Genomic DNA, 24,547 nt, shown 5'->3' on the forward strand with positions numbered 1-24,547 from the left:
ATCGCGACAGACTTGTCATACAGAGGGTCAATGCGCTGGTCTGATGTATGTTTGCATATATGTTGCTAATATAAGCTAATATACAGCAATATTACGATAGTTTTCTCTTTATTCTATACAAGTGTGTCTACGCTTTGGCTGGCTCCCTGCCTTTGCTTCCCTTCGGTGAAAGCCAACCTGCGCAGCGGCAGCTCACGTTACCGATTGCCCTTGCGTATCCTATCAAAATACTGCTACTTTCATTTTGACCCTCCACTTACTCATGAAAAACATTCCTATTATCTGTGAATCTCATTCTTATGTGATACTCTACATCCATATGCACGTAGCTAATTCAATTACGGGCAGGTAGCATACTGGTATTTCCTCTTTTTAGCCCTTAGTGTTCCTGATACAGCAAAATTTGAGTGCATTTGAGCTGCGTTTTCTTGCGTTCAAAGCTGTTTTAGCCCGTCAGAGTAGCACCAAACAATTGCTCTCATGTAGGAGTTGCTTCCTGGCACCTTTGCTCAACATTTTGGGAATCAAAAAACTTGACCAAAAATCGACTAAAAAGCATGAGGTATCCCTCATGCTTTTCATCGAAAATCAAACGATCGTGTTTTTGACCTTGAAAATGAAGACTTTTACTATGGTATATATTGAATCAAAATGTTGCTATCGATATAACGTAACCCCTGAAATCATTTTTGTGGGGCCGTGCTATGTAAAATTTCGACTTTTTGGCCAGAAACCGCTTTTCATATTTTCATAAATTACTCAATAAGTTCATTCAAAACATTTGTTACAGTTAGCATTATTAGAAGCGCCTTAAAAAGTACTTCAAGAATGTATTAGGAGGCGTTTTTTTTTTTTTTTTTTTGTAGGGGAGTCGAGCTCCAGGTTTTATTTAAAGTCCTTTAAATGTCATGCTGAGGGATAGAAAAGACTGTTGGTGGACCCAATGTCTGCAAAGAAGGGGAATAAGATATTTTTTGAACTAAGTTGGGAAAGAAATCTACTACTAATAAGGTGCGACTCCTAGAGCCAGTACAGTCTTGCGGAAATCGTCAAAATATAGATCATGGATAAGAGCACAAAACACCAAACGAGGACATCAGTACTACGTCAAAAAAATCAAACAACTTGCGTTCACCAGGATTTGAACCGGGGATCCTCCCGTTGGCATACGGGAGTTCTACCACTTCGCCCTACCACCAGGGACTAGTATTAGGAGGCGTAGGGTGATCATCATATTTTACTTAGTCGAATCTGCAAAAATGGTTCGACCGTGTCGAAAATCATCAAGATTTGGCCAATCTGGAACACACCATGAGTCTGGGGTTTGAATTTATTTTGCTGGTGAGGCTGGCAGGCAAACTCAATGCTCTTTTCATAAGGCAATACAGTAGTAAATGCACTTGAAGCGTATGGAAAGTAGGTGGAAAGTCATAGCGCTATCGTTTATTATAATATTTTCTTGCATTCTATATTTAACAATGTTAGTCTGGACATTGACGATTCATGGGCTGCATAAAATGTCTGCAGTAAGTAATAAAATCCCTGAGGCTCCGAGCCGTTGTTCAAAGAAAACGTTGACAGCATTGAACAGAGAGTAGAAATAACAGTGGTTTTTGTTGATTGATTGTAAAATCATTAATCGCATATGAGCCAGGCCTGACAGATGCCTAGAAACTTAGTTTCCATATTAGTAGGGTTGTAAAAGTGTCTAGGGACTGAACATTTATTATAATATGATGTTTACATGATGGAACATTTGTCATTGGATATTTCTCTTGACTTATAAACTGATTTCTTTCTATTTAATTTAGTAGTGGGTCTCTTTTCCTCGACATCTGTATCGTCGCATAGCCGTTGCATTAGAGGTGATTGCCCCATCATTCCACTTGCAGGCATCATGTAGTACCCACCTCCACCTCCCATCATGTAAGGTTGTGGGGCAGAAGGCATCATCATTGGTTGAGGATAATACATTGGTTGTTGTGGCATCACATACAATGGCATCGATCTACGAGCTGTTACAGTGGTACCAGAGTTCTTAGATACCGTAGCGTCATTCTTTTTCTTTTTGGAAGACTTCGATTTGGGTTTTTTTGGTGTTGGCGTCTTGAAAGCCATGGGGCGCTTGGGTTTGCTAATCGAAGGCACCTTTTTAGGCACAATCACTCTTTTAACAACCACTCTCCTCTTCTGCTTTGAAGAGGAAGGAGCAATTACTGGTACTTCTTCTTCTGCGGAATCTTCTTCTTGGTACTCAGGAATCTCATGCTCGTCATATTCAATCTCTTCTTCGTAGTATGCTTGAGGTTGTGCCTTGTCTTCTCGGTTTCCTTTCCACCATCCTTTAGGCTTTTTCTCTCTAGGTTTCCAAAATGAAGACCTTTCGGCTGCCATTTGCTGTGGTGGATAAGCTACTGATTTTACTGACGCAGTCCTCTTTGGAGTTGGTACATTCTCCTGCTGCTGTAATGGCTTTTGAGCTTGCGGATTCGGTAGTCTTCCTTTAAAATCTCGTCTTGACCAAGTTCTCTTCAAAAAGCTTTTCTTTTTCTGAAGTGCTGGCCTTGTGTTTTCAGGCATCACTCTGGATGTTGAGGTGGCATGGCCAGATAACGCTGCAGCGGCAGTTGCTTTGATCAGTGCATCAATAGGCTTGTCATTTTCTTTTTCGTGAGGCTTGGATACAATTGCTGCCTCATGAGTAGGAGCAGGAGATGGCACATTCACAGGTACCCGAGCAATCTTTTTGGCCTTTTCTTCGGGTGCTGTAGTAGGAGGAGGCGATTGTAGGTCTGCTAGAATTGGTGAGGATGGTGTATCCATAACGTTAGTGCTGCTGTCAGTGTTAGGCTGAGCAATAGACACACCTGCTAGTGCTGGACTCAGCGCAGAGAGTAACTGCTGCCTTTCTAACAATTGTTTTTGTTGCTGCAATTGCTGCAAAAGTAGCCATTCATTACTAGCGCTATTGAAAGGGGCTGGTGATGAGATGCGTGACAACAATTGATTAAAAAACTGATCTTCAGAGCTTTGCTGAATTGGAGGTGATGGCATAGCTGTTTGCTTGGCATTTTCGAATACACTGTTTAAAAGTTGATCTGCGTATTGATCGTAGTTGTTCATGCTGTAATGATGGCTGAAGCTGGGAAGAGGAAAAGTAATTAGGATAAAGCCTATATATACATGATGATGATAAACTTATAGACATCACCCTTAATTAGGCAAAACGTAAACAACCTTCAAGCAGAGCTTACATGTAACACAATGAGTAGCTTACATTTCATCACTATTTTTATAACTGCTCAAAAGACTTTTAAGCTTTCTTGTTTGGCTAAATGATCCGGAAATAAAGAGTGAAGATGATACTTATAATAATTGGAGTTTGGAAAGATAAAGTGCTTAAATAGTATTTATTGTCACTGGAAGCAGAGTACATTTGTATGTCATGAATTGGAAAGTCAATTCGAATACAAGGCACAGCCACATGTATGTAATTTTGCCCTTTATCTGTACCAAAAGCTACCACTTGTATTATTCAATAGTTCTGTAAATGTTTAAATAGTTTTGTATAGATTCGTTACAAAGTTGTTTGTGGCACAAACGGATTAATTTAGTATGCAGTTGTTGCTGGATTGCATGAAAAAGGTATTTGGTGGTACACACCGATCATCTGCTATACGAAAAATCATGTATTTATGCCAAAATGTAAGACAAGATATTTTGTAAAAATGGTATGGTGTTTGAGCTGTGTATGTTTATAGTACAAATTGGTATTTTTGAAGCCACTGCAGTATCCCTTATGTAAGATCTCTACTGTAGCTTGACGCCAGAAGCCAAGCACTCATTCCCTACATTTGCTGAAAATGACTCAGATCAATGGTTTCTCAATATCAATCTTTCGTGGATTGTAATTGAATCACTATGTAGATGTGAACCTTTGGATAGCTTCACATACGTAAATTCGACCTTGATACTTGATGAGTAATTTTGTGGAGATATCTTGATAGTAAGAGGGTATGAACGGTTTATGCGAAGACTGCCAGGGGACCAGATTCGTTGCCAATTCTTATCGCTTTCAGAAGAATCTAGGGAGTAAAGACCTTTCGCCAATGTACATTGCTGTTAGTGTATTGCTTGAGTATTGAGCATCAAACTTACCGATACGACGAACATCATAGTTGTGCAATACCAATGTTTTACCGACACCTTCATGGCCCAAGCAATCGCCTTTGGACAATACAATGAGGTTGGGAAACACATCTAACACCTTATTCTTTCTGTATGCATTTTCATGGTATTCGTACAAACCATTGAATGATCCTTGCTTTGTGGCATTTTTCGCAAACAGTCTAATGCCATAGCTGGCGCCTGATATTTGAGTATAATCGCCTCTGCCCAGGATTTGCCTTGAAGATTTAGACCAGCCTCCCAAGGCGCTGCTTGCCAGTAAAGTAGCTTCATCGAAAAATACCACAGGTCTCTTCTGATGTACCTGTAAATAATTGCGCACAGACTCTTGGAATATAATGTTTCTATAATAATCAAAGTATGAGCCTTCGGTAAACAGGTCCATCTTATCCGTAACAATCAAGGCAGCCATGCTATACAGCCCAAACAAGTGGTCAGAGGCAAGACTTGATACGACCATAGCAGCTATATTGTCAATTGCAGGCTTCAGCCCTATTTGCAAGAGTATTCTCTTCGTTATATTTAGGGAGCATTGGCAATTGTCACTGATAAAAAGTTTTTGGTAGGTATCTATGTTTGCGTCATCTTTCGAAATGGGATCATCTTGTAACTAGTAGTTGAAACATACTGTTATGTCAGAAGCCTTTTGCCATATCAGTGATCCAAACTTACCCAGACATCCATCAGGCGCCTCAAGTTGGTCTTGACGTGGCAATAGTGGCTAATCGACAACATATCATGTGTGTGAGTGTCACAATATTCGAAAAGATCGCCTATATGTTGGGCATCCAATCCTTGGTAATGTTCCCAAAGAAGATCGCTGGCCAAGTCAAGCAGATCCTTCTTGTCGATGGTCTCCTCTCGCACTGTAAATGTTGATTTTTGCTCTGTATCATCCACAACGGATACTGTTATCACCTTATTCAAAAGGAAGTTGATGTGGTGCTGATGAAGGTAACATTGGAGATAGAAAGAATTGGAGGGTAGGATGTCTGCTTCTTGACGATTATGTTGCTTTGGTTCAATCTCGCTCTGGCCGTCTTCATTCCATATCATGGGTGGCAATAAAGCATTCGCTATCTGAATCATTTTGCACGGCCTTTGCATCGCACCTTCACAGAGCCTCAAATCATTACAGATATCCATAAAATTATTCTTTAGGTCAATGATATCCTCTCTTAACAGCAAGTCCCTCATTAGATTTCTGTGAAAGGGATTGCTACTTTCACAGTCAGCGTATAGAATGATGTCTTGTATGCCTTCTGGCGAGTTTTTTATAGGGCTGTACTTTTCTAGTATATTTCGAAACGACTGGATACTCTGCTGTAGAAAGAGCTTGATGTCTGCATCGTCTAATATTTCATTGATGAAGGTGCCGCAGGTCCAGCCATTGAGGCAGTCGCGCACGTACTGGTATTCAAAGAATGAAGAATGCACTGACAGCACATCATCGATATGATCGTTGGACCTTCCCTCCTGATCCTATGATGACCACCGTCTGTTAATAAATGAACATTGAATCACGGCCAATAAAGACTCACAGCAATGTAAACGTAGGACATGTATCTAACAATCTTCCCAATCAGCGTCGTTACTCCAGGTCTATTGTGGATGGTATTCTCTGGTACGTTGCTGACAACATCTTGTGTAATCATACTCTTCACTTTGCGGTATATCATTGTGTCAAGATTTGAGAGGGATATTGATTTTTCATCCAAGAATGTGGGAGTCAGTAGAAAATCACTCGCTGCCAGCTTCCTGGAAACTGAACTGAGCTCTTTGGCACTTTGCATCTGAAAGCACGTCAGTTTGAAAGATGTCTCGTTGATGCAGCAAAAGAGGTATCTCCTTTCTCTTTCAAACTGTTTATTGGTATCGTCTCGGTCTTGCAGGTAATTCACTAATCTCTCGACATGTTTTGAGAATATCAGACGGTGCTCGTGATCTTGGTTGGTGATCCATCCTGATGCCAGAAACAATGTGCGTAAAGCCTGTTCGTGTACCTTTTCCGTCCATTCCAAAGGCAGACAAAATAGAATTTGGCTTTCATCAAACACGGTTCTATTATCTTGTATCAGATCCTGTCTTAAGTCTTCCATAAAGTCGATGATGGGCGCCTCAGAAGACTCGCTGTCTTTTGCTTGCTGATCCCCGCTTCGTGCTTGTATTTGAAAATACTTTTGGAATAGATTTTTTACGGAAATACCATATTGTTTGTTTATTATCGTATCAACATTCATCTAATCAGGTAGTACAGTGCTAAGTTCCTGAATCAAGTAGATGGTAGATCATACGTACGCGTTTAATTTCTTCTAATGCTATGAGTCTGTTGGAGCTTCGATAAATACGAAAATCTCGGTGTTCGTTAATAGCTACATATGGTGTGTTAGGATGACAGCATATCAGTAACATTAAAAGAGAGCTTACTGATGCATATCACCTGCTCATACTCGTAATAGCTGGATAGATCCTGCATGAGGGAAATTCTTTTGAAAAAGACAGTAAAGAAAAAGGCTGCTCGTTCTCCTTGACAACAAAGACAGGTTGTGCTACCAAAAATTAAGGCTGTGTGCGTATGTGCAAACAGAAAGGTGACCACAAATACAAGCAATTACGACGACACATGGAAATTCGTAAAAAGTAGATTGATAGGGTGTTTTTGCTTTATTGTCATTAACGGGAATAGGTGTTTAATGTGATGCATATAAGATATAGATGAAATTGTACATTTTTTTTTTTGAAAATAAGGATATAGTGTGTATTTACAGGTAAAGGGGTTGAAAAAGTGAAATTCTAAGCTTGAACACCGAAATCCCAAATACGAATTTCACCTTGACAATCAGCACTGACAACTTTGGTATCACTGAGAGAAACAGAAGTTACAGCTGAAGTGTGGCCATCAAGACAATGCATCGGTAAGCCACTTTCGATGTCCCAGAGCTTGAGTGATCCATCGTTGGAGCCAGATACCAGGCGAAGCTTATCATAGGCCAAAGTCCAGATACCTTGTACATGGCCAAAAAGAGTTTGAAGACACTCACCCGTTTCAAGAGACCAAACCTTGATAGTGTTATCCAGAGAGCCAGAGATAACAACTTGCTCAGATGAACGGTCGCAATCACTCACAGTGCTGCTATTGCTGTTATCGCTTGTGTTACTGGAATTGCTGCCACGACGACGAATCAATGCGTTTGCTGCAACATCCTCTTCTTCGTCACTGCTGCCACTTCCGCTACTAGAGATGCGCTTGATGAAGATTGGCTTCTTGGTTTGTTGCTTGAAGAAGGTATGTAGGAAGCCAGGCATGCTAGGGATGGCAGTCTGAACAGGTGCCATGTGGCCACTAAGAACACGAGCACAAGCACGCTTCTCAAGATCCCAAATACGAATAGAGCCATCTTCAGAGCTGGACACAAGCGTGGTACTGTCCTTTTGAATGCTGACATGGTTCACAGCCTTGGTATGACCACTCAACGTAAAGCATTCACCAGTATGGAAGTTCCAAATCTTGATGGTAGAATCGGCAGAACCACTAGCCAAGATACGGCAGTTGAAATTCAAATGAACAACACCATCAGTATGGCCTTCCAAGGTACGAATGCATTGACCAGTGTGATAGTTCCAGATACGAAGCGTGTTGTCCATAGAGCCAGTGACCAGCTTGGTATCATCAAATTGAAGTGTGCGAATACTACGAGCATGGCCCTTCAAGGTACGCAACACTTGTCCTGTCTCCAAATTCCAAACAATAGCAGTTTTGTCATAAGAACCAGTGATCAAGATGTTTTGCGCCTCACAAAATTGAAGAGAGCTAATACCAGCGCTGTGTTCATTCTTAAAAACTCGACATGTTGCAGTGTTACGTCTCCAATTGCGTTCTACGACTAAACGTTCGCTATAGACATCTTTCCAAGGTCGGCGATCCACACGCTTGGCAGCAGGAGCGGTTGCTGCTTCTTCATCACAAGGAGGTTCAGAGCGAGCACGTTTGCTGACACGGACGACTTTGCGTTTCTGTAAGAGAGGGAGACCCCAACCGCATTTTGTACATTTCTTGTTGATATGTTGCTCGCACATGCGATGCCAAAGGGTATCATCATCAGCTAGTAACTTCCAGCGTCTACTGACTTGAGCAGCAGAGCAGAGGGAGGATGCATCTAATAGGGTGAAGATTTGTTTGGTGATCTCTGGTGGAAACACAGCAGTGAAATCAGTGCACAATAGGGGTTTTACGGCGTTGGAAATGTAGGAGAGTTGAGGTGTACATGAAGATGCCAAAATTCCTTTCAAGATCAAAAGTCGTTGTTGCTTTGAGGATTGTTGGAAGATATTCCACACTTGAGAGATTTGTGATTGATTTTCTTCTGAAAATGAGCTCAATTCCTATGTATGATGTATCAGTCCATGATCTAGTGAAGGCCATCTTATATGTCTCACCTTTTCTAATTGAATGGTATCGATATCATCCTTGTTTCTCGTCTTGATCAATTCGGGACTGTGTCTGTAGCAGTAGGTGGGCACCTTGGTAGTGCAATTCATGTTGAAGAAGATGGTGATGGGAGATGTTGTAAAGGAGGGAAATCTCCAAATCAATCAGAGAGGGTGAAAGGATCGAAGGGAAAAAAAAAAGACAGGCCTTGATGAAAAAGATGGTTCCTTTATAATATGCTTAATTTGAAAATATTTGATGAAATGGCGCAATTCTATTCAAAGTCTAGGAATAACTTGTCCAATGGACTCTATCTAATATCTTTTGATTGGCTTTTGATTATGCCATATTTTACATTTTGTATTGGAATACATTGAATCCCAGTGGCAATCCAACCAGTTCAACCTCTCTTATGGCTAGCAATCGTCTACATTTGCCAATAAGATTGCTTGGATATTTCGTTTTTTTTCCTGATCCTGACTTGAATGAGTATAATTTGAGATGTAGAAAGCAATAGGATATAGCTGTGAACATAGAATACTACCCTTCGTCATTGCCGACATCCTCTATTTGTTTTTGTAGCACCATTTACTTTGCAAGTTGCGTGCTATCCCAAGAAATGGGCATAAACATTGCCGGAGTTTGTTGCACTATTGCGACATATTGTAAGCAAAACTGCCAAAATGTCTGCATTCTAGTTTAAAACTGGCATTCTTTCGTTCGCATTGAGCCAATCACATCCTGTTGGAAAGTTACAAATAAAAGTCATTGTTATCAAGATGTCTTGCATGTGTGTTCCGTGGGTATAGACAAATGTGTCAACATGGCAGTAATGAAAAAGCTTACTTAAACCTATTATGATAAGTTGAGAAGTTTTAGCTGCCATGGGTATGATAGCATTGAGTATTGTTATTTTGAATCTCGTGCAAGGTTGACATCCAGATCAAGCGACAATGCCTCGTCTCCTTGATTCAAAAAAATGCCAGCATCGGCTTATTCATTCCTCAGCGTGTTACAAATTCATTGCGCTTCAAATAGCAATTACCAGAATCATGCTGAAGTTTCTTTTTTTACAGCACAAGATGCAATTTTATGACAAAATATCACAATGCACGGCTAAATATCAGCCAGCACAACTCAAGCCAGTGTTTAAAATGAGAGCTTACCACTACAGATTTTTAAAAGGCTATTTTTCACTGAAATTTCGAGAAAAAAATGACTCCAACATGTCCCAAGCTCATTTTTCCTGCTGCTCGCCAGTATTCTTTGAACCGAACAACTTGCATGGAGTGCATGTTCAACAACCTTAGAGGCGCTACTGATTGTGAACTACTAATAAAATGACCTTTCGATGTCATATTAGGGCCTAAATTTGCTACTTTCAGGGCCTAATTGACGCCTTTTTTGAACGATTCAAACAGCCTAAGCTACACCAAACGATTTCCCAGAACTCGCGCCTACTATCTGCCGCATTTTCAGAGAAAAAAGTTGGTACGAGATTTTGGTCGAATTTTGGCCATTTTTCATGAGGGTATACAGGCAAAACTGACCTATTTTTCTTCAAGTCGAATTTAGACTCCAAAAATGGCAGTTTTATATATGACATTCTTTAGTTGAAAATGATCGCAACGGACCAAAAAATCAAATACAACTTCTTAAACAAGTGTTTATAAGTAGGCTATTGACTCATCCTTAAAAAACACGTTTTCCTCCCATCGCAAATAACTCAAAATTTTGAGTGGTGAAAGTTCTTAAAAGTTGCATCATTGAAATCCTGGCATCCATTCCAACAAAAACATTCAGAAAATCTACCTATTGTTGATTAGTGATTTCTGGCACAATCAATGAAAGAGTGTTAAGTTTGTCGAAATTTTGTTGCTGGATCAATATCTAGAAGAAAAAAAAATACTGTCGGCATTTCAATTGTTTTCTCAAAGGCAGATTCAGGCTGTTCCTCATCTGGATGCTTCATGAAAACTGCTCTATTGCTAACCAGACATCATGATGGATCAATTAAAGCCTTATTATGCTTATTACAGATACTCTAAGGTATGTTGAGCATTTTTTAAAATGCTTTGGTTGCTGATTTTAGCGAAATATAGACGTTTATCAGGATTAGAAGCTCCTCTTCCAAGAACATAACGCATCTGATTCAAGTGATTTCTTGCCTGCTATTTGGCTGTGGATTGAGTGATTTATGTTTTCAATGCAACCTTTGGTAAAATTGATTTTAATAGGGTTTTACGGTAATGAAGCAAACATGTAAGACCATAGTTAATCAAGCAGTAAATTTGGCTTCTCATTTCCATTATTAATAAACTTACCAACAACATATTGCATCAAAATTTACATAAATCAGTTTTACCGAAATCAATATGCCTCCTATTTGAATTAGAAGTTGCACAGGCTGCAGAACTGTCCTTACAGAAAAGTACAGCTACCAGAGGCTTGATTCATGCCGTGCAAATAAAATCTATAAAGCAAAACTACAACCAAATTGGAAGGCTTTCAAGCCTTCATATCTTGACATGTAGACCTTTCTGAGCTACCGGAATGACGTCAAACAATTGTACTTGAGTAGTAGTAACTTCTTGACACTTTTGCTCAACTTTTTGGGACCAAAAAAAAACATGACCAAAAATCGACCAAAAAGCATGAGGTACCCCTCATGGTTTTCATTGAAAATCAAACGATCGCATTTTTGATCTTGATAATGAAGACTTTTACTATGGTATATCTTGAATCAAAACGTTTTTATCGATCCAAAGCAACCTCTGAAACTAATTTTATGAGGTTTTACTATGCAAAACTTTGACATTTTAGTCAAAGACCTTATTTCATATCTTCTAGAATTGCTCAATAAGTTCAATAAAAACATTTATCTTACTTGGCACCATTGGAAGCGCCTTGAAAAGTACTCCAAAAACGTATTATGAAGCATTGAATGATATTCACAGTTCATATAGTCGAATGCTATAAAACAGATTAAAGAAGTCGACAAAAGACAAAGTTTGTCCAATCTTGAGCAAAAAAAAAAAAAAAAAAAAATCAACTGAGTTTGAATGAGGTTTGGCGCTGCCATGAGCTAACCCGAATGCTTTTCTGATGATAATAATGATCATGGATTTGAAAGGACAATTGCTTAGCCCGAATGGTTTTTTTTGAGAGTTTTTCTCTATAAAAGCGTCTTTTGCAATGACAGTATTTCAAAAAAAGTCGCTGTAGATCTTACACAAACCCTGCATTTACACATGGCCCGCTTTATGTCGCCATCTCAAGAGCAATATCAGCGAATGAATACCTCCTCCTCTTGACTCTGACACAGCCTTTTTTTCTTTACTATCAATTGATTACTTAAAGCCTACTTTCATGCCAGATTTTTATTCTCTCTGATTTGGAATGTCTTCGGCGAGAGCCTGTAGGACGATGCCGATATTGAGTGTAGCGAGATTGATCGGCTAGTATGTGGTATACTGCAATTCATACCAAACAAGTGCATTTCGTGCAATTCTTCTCGACAGAAGAGCATAGTTGGTTCCTCTTCAAGAACAGATGAACAAGCAAATGGACAATAGCTGTACATCCCACCGTTGATGCTTTGCTTATATAACGGGACTCCCGACGACGCAGCATACAACCGCAGCATCATAAAACGGTGATACAGAAAGCTATTCAATGTACCTTGCCAACGAAAATATAAAAGTTTCCAGCAATTAAACTGCCTTTCCTTCACGGTAGATACACTTTGCTCAACGCGACACATGATTGATAATAAGGATTTTGAGGTAATCACACACATCCATAACAACGCAATTGTTGAAAAAGGCTTACCATCTGCATGATAGGTCACTCCACCACCTTCTGACAGCATTTCAGGCATGGAATTCTCTCCACAATCCAACCTTTTAGCCGTGTCTTCATGGGATAACCAAGCAAGTATTTTCTTACTATTAGGTGAAGATAGCATGCTAACTTGACGCGAACATGCATGCAGGTTCGCGTCTACGATGTTCATTCAACAGGAACAACGGTACCAAAGGTCGCATTTGCACACGAAGCGCCAGCCTTATGTGTTGACTGGAGTGGGGTGTGTATTCAGCACTTGAATCAGTGACTATACGAGATTGACATTTGTGTAGGATGGTACAAAAGTAGCCTCGGGTGGAGCAGACAGAGCAGGCAGAATGCTTGACGTAGCCACTGGACAATCGATTCATGTTGCGCAACACGAGGATACCGTCAAATGTATACAATTTCTGGACCAAGGCAACATTATTGCCACTGGTAGCTGGGACAAAACGATCAAGTACTGGGACACACGATCGCCACAGTCTCTTGCAACTGTTCAATTACCAGAGCGTTGTTATTCCATGGATTCTCAAGGATCCCTAATGGTAGTTGGAGCTGCTGAAAAGCATATATGTGTGATTGACCTGAATAACCCTACAGTCATTTTTAAGGTAAGTCGCAACAAGTGAGTGGAAGCTGGCGTGAAGGGTATTGACATGCGCGATATCACAGCAATCAACATCTCCATTGAGATGGCAAACGCGTGTCGTCAAATGCTATCCAGATAGCAAAGGTTATGCTGTGGGATCCATCGAGGGAAGAGCAGGCTTTCAGTATTTGGACCCAAAAGATGCCTCGTAAGTGTAGATTCACTTACTATGTTTCACCATCTGACAATCAAGTGCAGGAAAAACTTTACATTCAAATGTCACCGCGATGATGCCAAGAACGTCTATGCCGTCAACGATATCAAGTTTCACCCCATCTATGGTACTTTTTCGACTTGTGGAGCAGATGGTACAGTCAGCTATTGGGACAAGGATACGCGATTACGTTTAAAGTCGTTCAGTAAGACACATGGACAAATCACTAGCACAGCATTCAACAAAGATGGCAGCATTTTTGCTTATGGCGTAAGTTATGATTGGTCAAAGGTAACTATATAAACGTGTGTGTGGTTTGGTGTGTAGGCCATGAGCTCACATCAGCATGTGCGAATATAGGGATACAAGCATGCATCAGCATCAAGTACAAACAAGATTTATCTGCATGCTGTAAAAGATGATGAGATCAAACCACGTCCAGCCAAGAAACGTTAAATTTACGTACACCAAATCAGAATAAATCACTCTCTTTGCTCATCAACCGAAATTTCAGTACAAGGCAAGTAGTGTCAGACATATCAAAACGCGGATGTATATACACATACAATAATGTTTTATGCTAGCATTAAGTTAGTAGAAACATTTTACTAGTATCAAGTTGGTCAATCACCGTTTTTGTTATGCTCAAGCTCTTGGCTACTGTCTCTTTTTGTGTGCATTTCAAAAGGTTTGTGTCCTTTTTTTCTTCTTCTTCCTTTGTAAGCATTGAATCATGCAAGATCAGTGCCGAAGCAAAATGGCATACCTTTTACGTCATGCTTCTTTTTGGCTTAGCGTTCCATTACATGTATTTACAAATGTGAGTATATAAAGCCAAAGCGCACATAATTACATGTATTTGCCAAGCAGCTAAAAAGTGGATTCCGAGAATTCAACAGCTGCTTAAACCGCTTTAAGCTATTTTGCAATAAAATAGATTTCTCTAGTTCTCTTTATTTTTATGCGTGCTTGAATCTTTTCAGTGTCCCGTCGATCCCTTCTCCACCAGGATGCTCAAGAGAGGACGCCTTTGCCACTCCGAAGACGCCCTCCCTCTAAACTGTAGAGCTGATCGAATGCATCTATCCTCTTGGTTCTTGCAGGTACTATAGTGTCTATAGATGATTTGGACATATTGTAACACAATGATGCTGCTGGGGTACTTTGTTGATACAGAATGAATGATATCATATAGATGCCTTACTAACTGAATGCATTACTAAATACATAATTGTTATTGTTGTTTTGCTGCTAATCGTCTTGATATGCCATTACATGGAGTCATGTCGTGACACTGCGTCTCATTTTATCTCCTTGCACTATATAAAGGGATCAAGGGATTCATCCATCATCCTTTTAGCCCTTTTCTCTTTTTTTTCCTTCTGTTCGACAAATGTCAAAAGTAATTCATATCATCGTAACCGTGCTTATACTAGCAAGCTTGATCCTACAAATTTTGGCTCTGCTGGGCAACTTCAATGGTCTACGATCTGTATACATTGCTCGCCTTGAACTCACAAACCCACCTAGCAGCGGTGGCTTCTTTGACGATTTACTGGATAAGGCAACAAACACGATCTCTGACAGACTACCCGACTATTTTACTTTGGCATTGTTCATTGCTTGCGAAGGCAAAAGCACAAACGAAACTGTGTGTACGCCACCGGCCTTTGGCTATCATTACAGTAAGTGTTGGTGTAAGCCATCTGATGTGTAAAGATATGCTTATACCTGTACCTGTTGCGTAGACACTACAGGCATTTTACAAACGGTACAGAATCAAATACCTGATTGGGTTCATAAAGCACTGACTGGCATTCAAGGTGGTGTATTCATCCCCTCTGTGATATTTTGTTTTATCCTACTGTGTTACAGCCTGTATCATCAATTCAGTGGACATAGAGCAAAGCACTCGCATGGATGGTGCCGCAAAATCATGATCTTTCTAGTGCCAGCCATTGCGTTTTTGTTCTGCCTAGCAACTTTTGTCATTCAAATTGTCATCTACAATATGCTCAAGAGCGGCGCCAACAAGGTCAAGAGCAACTTGTTTGGAGGTCTGATCGACGATGTTGTCATTATTGATACCAAATCAGGGCCATCGATCTGGATGTCACTAGCAGCCTTCATTTGCCTTTTCTTTGTGACAATACTGCTCTGTGTCAGTGTGTGCTGCATTGGCGGTGGCAGATCAAGACGAACAAGACAAGACAACAGCTACGAAATGGATCGTGTCTAGTAGAGAAGAAGGGTTTACCGTGTAACAGTTGAACAAAAGAGCGGGAATTGTCTGGAACCCCTCATTTTGCGTAAATTTTCATTATATTTAAATGTATTGTTACCTCCAATTACACTTGATTTTATTACTATTATTGCTATTAAATTAATCTTTTCCTCATATTGGGAACTCTTTTTCTTTCTTTCCTTTTCTTTTTCTCTGCCCCCCCTTTTTTTTTAAGCTCTTTTTTCATTTGACTCTTGTCTTGAAAGGTGCCATCCATTTTCATCATAATACACAGGGCCTTACTTGATATAGAATGGTTAGCAGAAACAAATTGATGCCGATACTATTGGTTGTTTGTGCTTCAGTGCACCGTGTCAGCGCACAAGGTGAGTCTTGCTATCAGTGAAGCCAACGGCAGCATTCCATTAACATATACTTGTAGCATCCAATGTCACTACCTCCTCCAGTAATTGCCAGCCAGCAAATTGTCCTATGGTGTGTTCGCCCAGCTGTAGCAGTGACCAAGTGTGCACCAAGAAATCAATGACAGATTGTGGTATTTGCCCTGCATTGCTTTGTATGAGTCGAACTGCTTTGGGTCTACCGCCACCAGCTACATCAAGCAATGTTTCATCCAGCGCAGATCAAGGTTCGTCAAATGAGACGGGTGTCTTGGTGGGCGGTATATTAGGCGGTCTCGTTGGATTCGGTATTTTAGTGGGGATTGGCATCTACTGTTACATCAAAAAGAACAAACGAGGCAAGCTGCCTTTCGCTTTCACGAGTGGGAATGCGTCTCATATAGTGCAAAGTCAAGAGAAATTTCATCAATCCCAGTTGCAGAGCCCCCAACAAGTAACACCACATCCAGCAGTGATTGCAGCTCTCTCGCATCAATCCACTATCACAACCACCTCCTCCTCATCCAGATACATTGGACTAGCCAACCTTGCCAATGGTGGTAACTTGCAACGACAGACATCCATGACATCCACCAGCAACCACACTATTCAAACACCCCTTTACAATGCAGATACACCCACTAATACTACTTCAAATAATACCAACATATCTAATACTGTAATTACTGGCAATGTGCCCGAAGAATTCGAGTCCAAAATTGCCCTACAAAACAAGAGAATATCTGAGATTTTATACAACAACCCCAGACTATCGCAGCAACCACAGCCACAACCACGGCCACATATCCAACATGCTCAACAACGATATTCGACGTACACAACAACAGACGATGATTTTGACGATGGTGACGATAGAAAATCCACCCTATCCACTTCCACAACGCAATCTGATTATTTACCGCAAACAGCAACAGCGACATCTCTTCAGGCTGTTCAAATAGCAAGGGCAAAACCACAAATTATGCGAGTCAATTCTGTCAAAAGTACCAGTGGTCTAAATCGAAGTGAATCTGTCAGAACAGTGTTGACAGCTATTGAAGATATCCAAAATTTCCCTTCCACCCCAACTCGCAATGAAATGCCTGCAACAACAGCACCATCAGCAACAACAGCGAAAGCTACATCTACACATGAAGACAATCCATTTGCGGATAAGCATACTGACAATATCACACACTAGTAATTTTTAAATGTTTTTGTTATATTTCTTGCAATAATAATAGAAATTGTATCTGTATAGTAATAAAGATGAGCATTTGCGAGCGAAACTTGTGTGTTGTGCTGTGGGTAGGTGTGTATTTGTGTGCAGTTGAAAATCAATAAGGTAAGATGAGTGAAAAGGGAGTGAGTGCGTATATATGTGTTGTGGTTGTCGTTGATAAGTACAGTGTTTATTTTTTGCTGGTCTTCTTGGGCTTTTTATCCACTACAACTGCAGCTCTGGCAGCAGCGGCAGCAGCAGCTTTTGCAGCAGCAATGTTCTCGGCAACCTCGGCCTTCTTTGCTGCTTTCTTTGCCTTGGCTCTTTCAGCTTGCTGTATTTGCTTATTTCTTAACTTTTCCTCTTCAGCCTACGATATACAGTCTAAGTCCATGTTGCCCTTATCTCCAATCCCTAATGCCATTTTGTTTACCTCATTCTTTTGTGCTTGGATTTCATTTAAAAGCTCCTCCTTGAAGGGCCATTCATTGGGAATTCCGGGGTCCTTCTTGGTTTCTATCAATTGTATATGCTTAGATGCGGTAACTTTCAATTGATCCAAGGACACTTACTGTTGTGCTTTCCGGGATTCTTTCTTGCTGCTCTACGTTCCTTACGATGATGATCTCTAATACGACCCAAAATTCTATGCTTGTGTGCAGTGCGGACACGCTTACTCTTGATCTCTATGAAAAGCACTATCAGCAGCCATGCTAATCATCAGAGGCATCCTCAAACTTACTCTTGGGAACCATATTTAATGTTTTATAGGAAGGGGAGGGATATCGAAAATATAAAAAAACTCCAACATTTGATCCCAAATGCAAAAAAACTTAATCATAGTATTATTAGTCACAGCTGCTCCGGATGGCAGTGTCAAATCACGTCAAGCCACTGTCCATTCAGCATACAATTCATTGACAACCTTATGCAGCACAAGATCAAAAGCGAAAAAGCGTAGCATATTCCTATCATGATGTCAACTTCCAAATCACAAAATGTCTATATAGTTTATTTTTTTTATTCTACAAAAAATCAAGCCAAATCATCTGGTAAATCCAAGATGTGTCCCATCTTCTTGACTTTGACAGCCAAGTATTTATCCATCTCATTTCTAGGTGTTGATGCACCAGAAGAGAGCACTGGTGAACCTTCCAAGTTGCTGTGAATAAACTCCCTCTTGGTAATGGATGGTGATGGCATGGCACTGTTGGAATTACTTCCACTTTCACCACCGATAAGATCTGAAATGATTGGCGAAGACCAAGAACGAGGCACCATTTGTTGACGCTTAACCACCTTGATGGATCCAAATGACTCCAATTGTTTGATTTTGTCGGGATTGTTGGTCAAAAGATGAACCTTTGATAGCTGGAGATCTTTCAAAATGGCATTAGCGATACCATACGTTCTGCCATCCGCAGGATGTCTCAATAAAACATTGGCAGCTACTGTATCATGGCCCAAATCTTGCAAATTGTATGCCCTATTCACAATCCATCAATATCCATGCCATCTGAACCTAACCGTAGAATCTGGTTGCCATAACAACCTTCCTGTCAAATACCTCTATAAATACTTACTTTAATTTTTCCATTAAGCCAATACCTCTACCTTCTTGTCTGAGGTACACAATAACACCACGACCAGCCTCTTGCATTTGTGCCATAGCACTATCCAATTGCTCACCACAATCACAGCGAGCAGAATGTACCGTTTCACCAGTAAAACACTCTGAATGAATACGCACCATGGGAGGCTCGGGTAATACTTTCCACTCATTTTTGGCTTTTGCCTGTTGTTCTTCTAAATAAGCCTCCTGATCCTCGGTCAACTTGAGCTCACGGCTCTCATCTGACACCACTTCCTGTAATCTGCCATAGTAGGCGCCTCTCACAATACGGTTCATGATAGTTTCATTCTCCCAGGTTTGATCCAAAGATTTAGAGCGAATGTCATCACCATAGACAATCGCTAGATGCTCTTTGTTGTCTTGGTTGTTTTTGTATAGATACAGATACATTTCACCGCCTTCCGTTGTAGGAATGCGAGCACGCACTTGACATTGGATCTTGACATGGCTGTCAGGCACGAGTTGAGGCGTTACAGCGCTTGGCGAGTATACTTGGTTTTTGAGGAATTCAATGTATTCTTGAATAGTAGGAGGATGATCTTTTTCGGCCTTGTCGCATTCTGGTGCTGGAGAATTGCTCACAACGTTCATACCGAAGAGTGTAAATAATGTAGAGCTCATGGTGGGTTGATTTTTTCCGAGAAACGAAAGAGAGAAAAGGTAATGATTGCTTTCAAATGTCTACCAGTGTGTGTGTGTGTGTGTGTGTGTGTATGTATTTATATGGATGAAAGGTTAGTAAGCTTGATTGAAATTTGTAATCAATTAAATGCCCGTTTTTTCTCAGTCAAAAGGATTGCAGTTGAGCATCCTTTGATTTGTCAGATGTTGGCTAGGTTTCCAATGATTTTTTTCGATATGGAAGGCATGGCATGTTGATTGACATGTGAAGTAGACTTTGTAGGTCAGGTATTTGTGTGAAGTGATGCAGTATACTTCATGATGTGCCTGGACGTATGCCCAGATGAAGATCTACCCGGGGAAATGTGCCGTTTTTCTTTTTTCCACCACCATCATTACATAAATCCATGTGTTGCGGTTATCCAATGCATCTCATGCTTGTGATGTCAGCTTTTATCAATTTTTTCACCTTATTTTGCGTATACCTCTTTCTTCCATTTACTCTTTACATTAAACTTGATCTTAATCTTCCCAAGAAAATTACAAAATCATCAAAAAAAAAGAAAACAAACTTATAAAGTTACAACAAATTGACATAGCATGGCTTCCCAACAACAACTAAGGTAATTCAAGCTCGATAAATGCAAATCATCTAGTACGTGTTTCTTAACGAGCAGCAACACCATTTAGCCACGAAAATGATAATTGGAAAAAGAGTCTTGCTCTTCCTCAAAAAGACATGAGGCCTCAAACAGAGGTAGATTGCAGCGACAACATGGGCTGATCCGTATACTGACTGTACTGTGATAGGATGTTACTGCCACCAAAGGTAATGAGTTTGAGGACTACTTCCTGAAGCGTGAACTCTTGATGGGTATCTTCGAAGCTGGTTTCGAAAGACCTTCTCCCATCCAAGAAGAAGCTATCCCAATTGCTCTTACTGGTCGAGACATCTTGGCCAGAGCAAAGAACGGTACTGGTAAAACTGCTGCTTTTGTCATCCCTACACTTGAAAAGATCAACAATAAGAAGGCCAAGATCCAAGCCTTGTTACTCGTTCCTACTCGTGAGTTGGCTCTTCAGACTGCTCAAGTATGCAAGAATCTCGGTAAGCATTTGAACATCCAGGTCATGGTTACTACTGGTGGCACTACTTTGAAGGACGATATCATGCGTCTCAGTGAGCCTGTTCATGTCGTCGTTGGTACTCCTGGTCGTATTCTCGATTTAGCCTCGAAGAACGTTGCTGATTTCAGTGAAGCATCCACCTTTGTCATGGATGAAGCTGATAAACTCTTGTCTCCCGAATTCACCCCCATTATCGATCAATTAATCAGCCATTTCCCCAAGGATAGACAAATCATGCTGTTCAGTGCTACCTTCCCTATGATTGTCAAGAGCTTTAAGGAAAAGTACTTGGTCAAGCCCTATGAGATCAACCTGATGGACGAGTTGACTTTGCGTGGTGTCACCCAGTACTATGCCTATGTCGAGGAAAAGCAAAAAGTCCACTGTTTGAATACGTTGTTCTCCAAGGTAATGTCGTATAAATAGGATGGGGGCAGTAACATGTTGAACTCATACTCTCTTTGATAGCTTCAAATCAATCAATCCATTATCTTTTGTAATTCCACCAACCGTGTCGAGCTTTTAGCCAAGAAGATCACCGAATTAGGATACTCTTGCTTCTACTCTCATGCAAAGATGTTGCAAAGCCATCGTAACCGTGTTTTCCATGACTTCAGAAACGGTGTCTGTCGTAACTTGGTCTGCTCTGACTTGCTGACGCGTGGTATCGATATTCAAGCCGTCAATGTAGTCATCAACTTTGATTTCCCCAAGAATGCTGAGACCTATTTGCATCGTATTGGTCGTTCAGGTCGTTTTGGTCATTTGGGTTTGGCAATCAACTTGATTACGTACGAAGATCGCTTCAATCTTTACAAGATTGAGCGTGAGTTGGGTACTGAAATTCAACCTATTCCTCCTGTCATTGACAAAAACTTGTATGTTGCTCCTAACGCTCTTGAGGATGCCCAAGTTCAACAACCCAACCGTCAATTAGCCATTGCTACTCGCCAACAACAACAACAGCGTGATCAAGCTCAATACAGCAACAGCAATAGCCATACTAACTATCAACAACAACAACAACAACAACAACAACATCAGCAGCAGCAGCAGCCACAGCAACAACAAGTGTATCACCAAAACGGACATCAACAACAACAATATCGAGGCAATTACAATAACGGCAGTAGAGGCGGTGGAGGTGGAGGAGGTCGTCGTCAACAACATCAAAACCAACAACAAAGAGGTCAATCTTCAAGATCATAAGTCGTACAATTTTTTTATCCAACTGTAAATAAGTTTTTAGAAGATCCCCAGAATAAGAGCAAATTCATTCGATTTCTTTTATTTTCTTTTCTATATAAATCTCTCCTCTCTCTCTCTCTCTCTCTCTCTCTCTCTCTCTGTTTCCTTCTCTTGGTGGGGGGTTTTTTTTTCTTGTACAAATGTACTAGCAAAAAGTTTACTCAATCCAACACTTGAAAATCAACACGAAATCATCCCTTTTTCCGTTTATATTCACTTTTTCTTTCTATCTAATCCTTTTTTTTTTCTTTTTCTTTTTTTTTTTCGTTTTTTTTTTTTTTTTTTTTTTTTTTTTTTTTTTGTAAATCGGTATGTAAGGTTTGGATCCAAGCTTCCAATCCCATGTACTTGTAATTTGTATAAAACCAACTGATTGATTTAATAAAGTCATCTTTAAATCATTGTAACTGTATCTGTGGTGCTGCATGAACAATGCAGAAAACTAATCTGGTTTTATGCAATAAGCAAACATCTAGCTATGAACCTCATCAGTTTACATGCTTCTAATCAAATAGTAGCTGTCCATGTTGATCGATCGTTACTGTATCCTCAAGGGCGACATGAGCTAGAACAATAACTCAGTTGTATTTGGACCATGGTATCAGCTGTAAAGAGGTATATTATATTATTAGCTCTGAAGGATAAACATGATTCTCGATCTCCTTCATAATGAGTAAGGTATAGTGCATCTGTCTGTAATTGGTTTATCTGCATCCGAAATGTGACTCCAAGACCTAGCCCGAATGGCAGTAAGCCCTGGACGAAACTCTTAAATTCAACATGGTTTCCACGGTTTTCTTTTTCTTTCTCTCTTACAATTTCTCAACTTCAACACATCAACAGCCATGTTCCAAAAAATCGTCAACTTCTGGTTCTCTAGCTTCGTTACTGAGCGTCTCTTAGCAAGCCCCTTGTTCAATCGCATGGCTCAAAAGACACATCACCATGTCTCTACCATCACAGACAAAGGTAAATTGAAGCAATCATGGGGGGGGGCTTGACATTATTCTGACCTATTTATCCTAGGTACCAAGACTGGTAGCGAATTCATGAAGGCTTTTAAGGCAAATCTTGAGAAGGAGGCAAGAAACAGTGCCAGAAAGTAAGTTTAGTAGAAGGAGACCAGACATTTGTGCCAATCCCACAGTAAATCGAAAGCTACTACGAACAGCCATTTGCTTCTATAGCAACCCCTACCCCACATATTTATATGCATTATTGCTCAACTTCTTTTTCTTTCTTTTTATATATACATCATCTTTATTAAAGCTATAGCTACAACTTGGAAGTCTGCGACTTGACAAATCAAATCAATTGATCTTATTGTGGGAGATTTGTTATATGCGTATATTGGATGCTAAAAGGGACATTGACGATGGATCTGGAGTTAAGAGTAGGGAAATGGAGAAAGGAAAGGGTATGGATGATTTTTATACTATTTTACAAGTAGAGCGATGAGTGAATTATACAATGGCATCCACATTGGGTTCAGATGTGATGATCTTCTCCATCTTTCGAGCTCTTGTGAAATCAGAGACAGCTCTCAAGATGATGAACCATCCAATAAACATCATCAAGTATGCAATCACATCTGCCTGCGCTGCATCTTGTCCAACTGTATCATGGCCCTCGCCATCATAGTCAAAATCTTCGTCCAAAGTGCCTCTACTGCGAACATAAAAGCCATACTGAATCAATGATACACCTAAACCAGCACGAGCACCATCTTTTGCTGCATGTGTCGTATGTAATAAATAAGTCAGCATGAATCCTACTAACTGGAAACTAGCAGAAACTACAGAGAAAGAACTGTAAATAACAAATCATTTTTTAAAAAAAAAAAAAAAAAAAAAAAAAAAAAAAAAAAATAAGCATTCACATCACTAACCCATCAAGTTCCACATAAAGCTAAATATGCTACCCACTGGTAATCCTTCAACCAAGACCATATCACCCATGCCAGCAGGTGCAATGATTGTTGTTTGCCAGTAAGGTGGTGTTGCATCAGCTGAAGCTTCTTCATAAGTCTAGAGAATAATAGATTAGCTTCAAACATGGATTTTTTTTTTTTTTTGTTTCAATTTTCACTCACGGGTGGTACTTCCTCCACTTTAGAGTCGGATTCTGGTTTAGCCGCCATATTCGAGAATACACCATCATTTGATTGTTGTTGAATAGGCCCATTGCTGTGATGAGCTGTACCAGAAGAAGGTGCTGGTAATAGCTGATGATATTCAGTTTCTAGCAAATGATTATCTTCGTCCTCTTCGTTGATATCGAATGTATCTTCCAAGTCGCTCCGTTGACGGGGCATGGTTGAAGGTCTATTCGCATCATTGCTGTCTTGAATGTAATCGTTTTCCTCGTCATGATTCTCGAGAGAAACCTGTATCAAGAATTAGCATGTACGGCTATTTAATCTGAATACTGAACCTTACTTGTTCGTATCTATGGTTGCTTGACATTGTTCTAAGCGCAGTGATTAATAGAAGAGAAAAAGAGAAAGTTTATGGAAATTGCTAGCTTTATCCCATTGTCAACACACTCATTGGGTCCCAGACAATCAATTTCTTGGTTTTCCCTATATTGCGTTTGTCTCGGAGCTACTGACAGTAGCTTTCGTCCACAAGAAATCTTCCGCGCAGCACCTTCTGTTCCATCTCAGGAGTTCCTGATCTAATGATGTTATGAGATGTCATAGAGCATTACTCGAATCATGGGCTTATTTTGATTTCTTGTTCTTTTTTTGGAATTCAATGAAATCGATCCCATTTGTTTAATAGCCATTGGTAGTCATTTTT

The 24,547-nt window shown here is 40.2% G+C and overlaps 11 protein-coding genes across 11 annotated transcripts; 5 read left to right on the forward strand and 6 right to left on the reverse strand.

The window, feature by feature from the left end:
- Positions 1–1,740: 1,740 nt before the first annotated feature.
- On the reverse strand, positions 1,741–3,123 carry ATC70_012309 (uncharacterized protein; the record flags this gene model as incomplete). The annotated part of the gene is made up of 1 exon (XM_064831484.1): positions 1,741–3,123. One exon carries the CDS (start codon positions 3,121–3,123, stop codon positions 1,741–1,743), a length of 1,383 nt encoding a protein of 460 aa, XP_064677764.1.
- Positions 3,124–4,075: 952 nt separating this feature from the next.
- On the reverse strand, positions 4,076–6,287 carry ATC70_012310 (uncharacterized protein; the record flags this gene model as incomplete). Its single annotated transcript, XM_064831485.1, has 3 exons — positions 4,076–4,798; positions 4,861–5,670; positions 5,730–6,287. 3 exons carry the CDS (start codon positions 6,285–6,287, stop codon positions 4,076–4,078), a joined length of 2,091 nt encoding a protein of 696 aa, XP_064677765.1.
- A 694-nt stretch (positions 6,288–6,981) lies between these two features.
- On the reverse strand, positions 6,982–8,727 carry ATC70_012311 (uncharacterized protein; the record flags this gene model as incomplete). Its single annotated transcript, XM_064831486.1, has 2 exons — positions 6,982–8,571; positions 8,626–8,727. The coding sequence occupies 2 exons, from the start codon at positions 8,725–8,727 to the stop codon at positions 6,982–6,984; spliced, it is 1,692 nt and encodes a 563-aa protein (XP_064677766.1).
- Positions 8,728–12,605: 3,878 nt separating this feature from the next.
- On the forward strand, positions 12,606–13,725 carry ATC70_012312 (uncharacterized protein; the record flags this gene model as incomplete). Its single annotated transcript, XM_064831487.1, has 5 exons — positions 12,606–12,704; positions 12,757–13,077; positions 13,139–13,263; positions 13,314–13,560; positions 13,630–13,725. 5 exons carry the CDS (start codon positions 12,606–12,608, stop codon positions 13,723–13,725), a joined length of 888 nt encoding a protein of 295 aa, XP_064677767.1.
- A 937-nt stretch (positions 13,726–14,662) lies between these two features.
- Positions 14,663–15,508, forward strand: ATC70_012313 (uncharacterized protein; the record flags this gene model as incomplete). The annotated part of the gene is made up of 2 exons (XM_064831488.1): positions 14,663–14,954; positions 15,018–15,508. 2 exons carry the CDS (start codon positions 14,663–14,665, stop codon positions 15,506–15,508), a joined length of 783 nt encoding a protein of 260 aa, XP_064677768.1.
- Positions 15,509–15,806: 298 nt separating this feature from the next.
- Positions 15,807–17,095, forward strand: FAD1 (3'-phosphoadenosine 5'-phosphosulfate sulfotransferase; the record flags this gene model as incomplete). The annotated part of the gene is made up of 2 exons (XM_064831489.1): positions 15,807–15,879; positions 15,936–17,095. 2 exons carry the CDS (start codon positions 15,807–15,809, stop codon positions 17,093–17,095), a joined length of 1,233 nt encoding a protein of 410 aa, XP_064677769.1.
- Positions 17,096–17,306: 211 nt separating this feature from the next.
- Positions 17,307–17,871, reverse strand: ATC70_012315 (uncharacterized protein; the record flags this gene model as incomplete). The annotated part of the gene is made up of 4 exons (XM_064831490.1): positions 17,307–17,486; positions 17,550–17,632; positions 17,689–17,802; positions 17,859–17,871. The coding sequence occupies 4 exons, from the start codon at positions 17,869–17,871 to the stop codon at positions 17,307–17,309; spliced, it is 390 nt and encodes a 129-aa protein (XP_064677770.1).
- Positions 17,872–18,151: 280 nt separating this feature from the next.
- On the reverse strand, positions 18,152–19,370 carry ATC70_012316 (uncharacterized protein; the record flags this gene model as incomplete). The annotated part of the gene is made up of 2 exons (XM_064831491.1): positions 18,152–18,602; positions 18,700–19,370. The coding sequence occupies 2 exons, from the start codon at positions 19,368–19,370 to the stop codon at positions 18,152–18,154; spliced, it is 1,122 nt and encodes a 373-aa protein (XP_064677771.1).
- A 600-nt stretch (positions 19,371–19,970) lies between these two features.
- ATC70_012317 (uncharacterized protein) lies at positions 19,971–21,707 on the forward strand (the record flags this gene model as incomplete). Its single annotated transcript, XM_064831492.1, has 4 exons — positions 19,971–19,993; positions 20,061–20,127; positions 20,181–20,906; positions 20,967–21,707. The coding sequence occupies 4 exons, from the start codon at positions 19,971–19,973 to the stop codon at positions 21,705–21,707; spliced, it is 1,557 nt and encodes a 518-aa protein (XP_064677772.1).
- An 884-nt stretch (positions 21,708–22,591) lies between these two features.
- ATC70_012318 (uncharacterized protein) lies at positions 22,592–22,852 on the forward strand (the record flags this gene model as incomplete). The annotated part of the gene is made up of 2 exons (XM_064831493.1): positions 22,592–22,715; positions 22,773–22,852. The coding sequence occupies 2 exons, from the start codon at positions 22,592–22,594 to the stop codon at positions 22,850–22,852; spliced, it is 204 nt and encodes a 67-aa protein (XP_064677773.1).
- Positions 22,853–23,209: 357 nt separating this feature from the next.
- ARR3 (arsenicals resistance) lies at positions 23,210–24,211 on the reverse strand (the record flags this gene model as incomplete). The annotated part of the gene is made up of 4 exons (XM_064831494.1): positions 23,210–23,541; positions 23,635–23,773; positions 23,839–24,132; positions 24,185–24,211. The coding sequence occupies 4 exons, from the start codon at positions 24,209–24,211 to the stop codon at positions 23,210–23,212; spliced, it is 792 nt and encodes a 263-aa protein (XP_064677774.1).
- Positions 24,212–24,547: the final 336 nt, after the last annotated feature.

The sequence above is a fragment of the Mucor velutinosus genome (genome assembly GCF_035048745.1).
Source record: "Mucor velutinosus strain NIH1002 chromosome Unknown tig00001569, whole genome shotgun sequence".
Classification (NCBI taxonomy): Eukaryota; Fungi; Mucoromycota; class Mucoromycetes; order Mucorales; family Mucoraceae; genus Mucor; species Mucor velutinosus.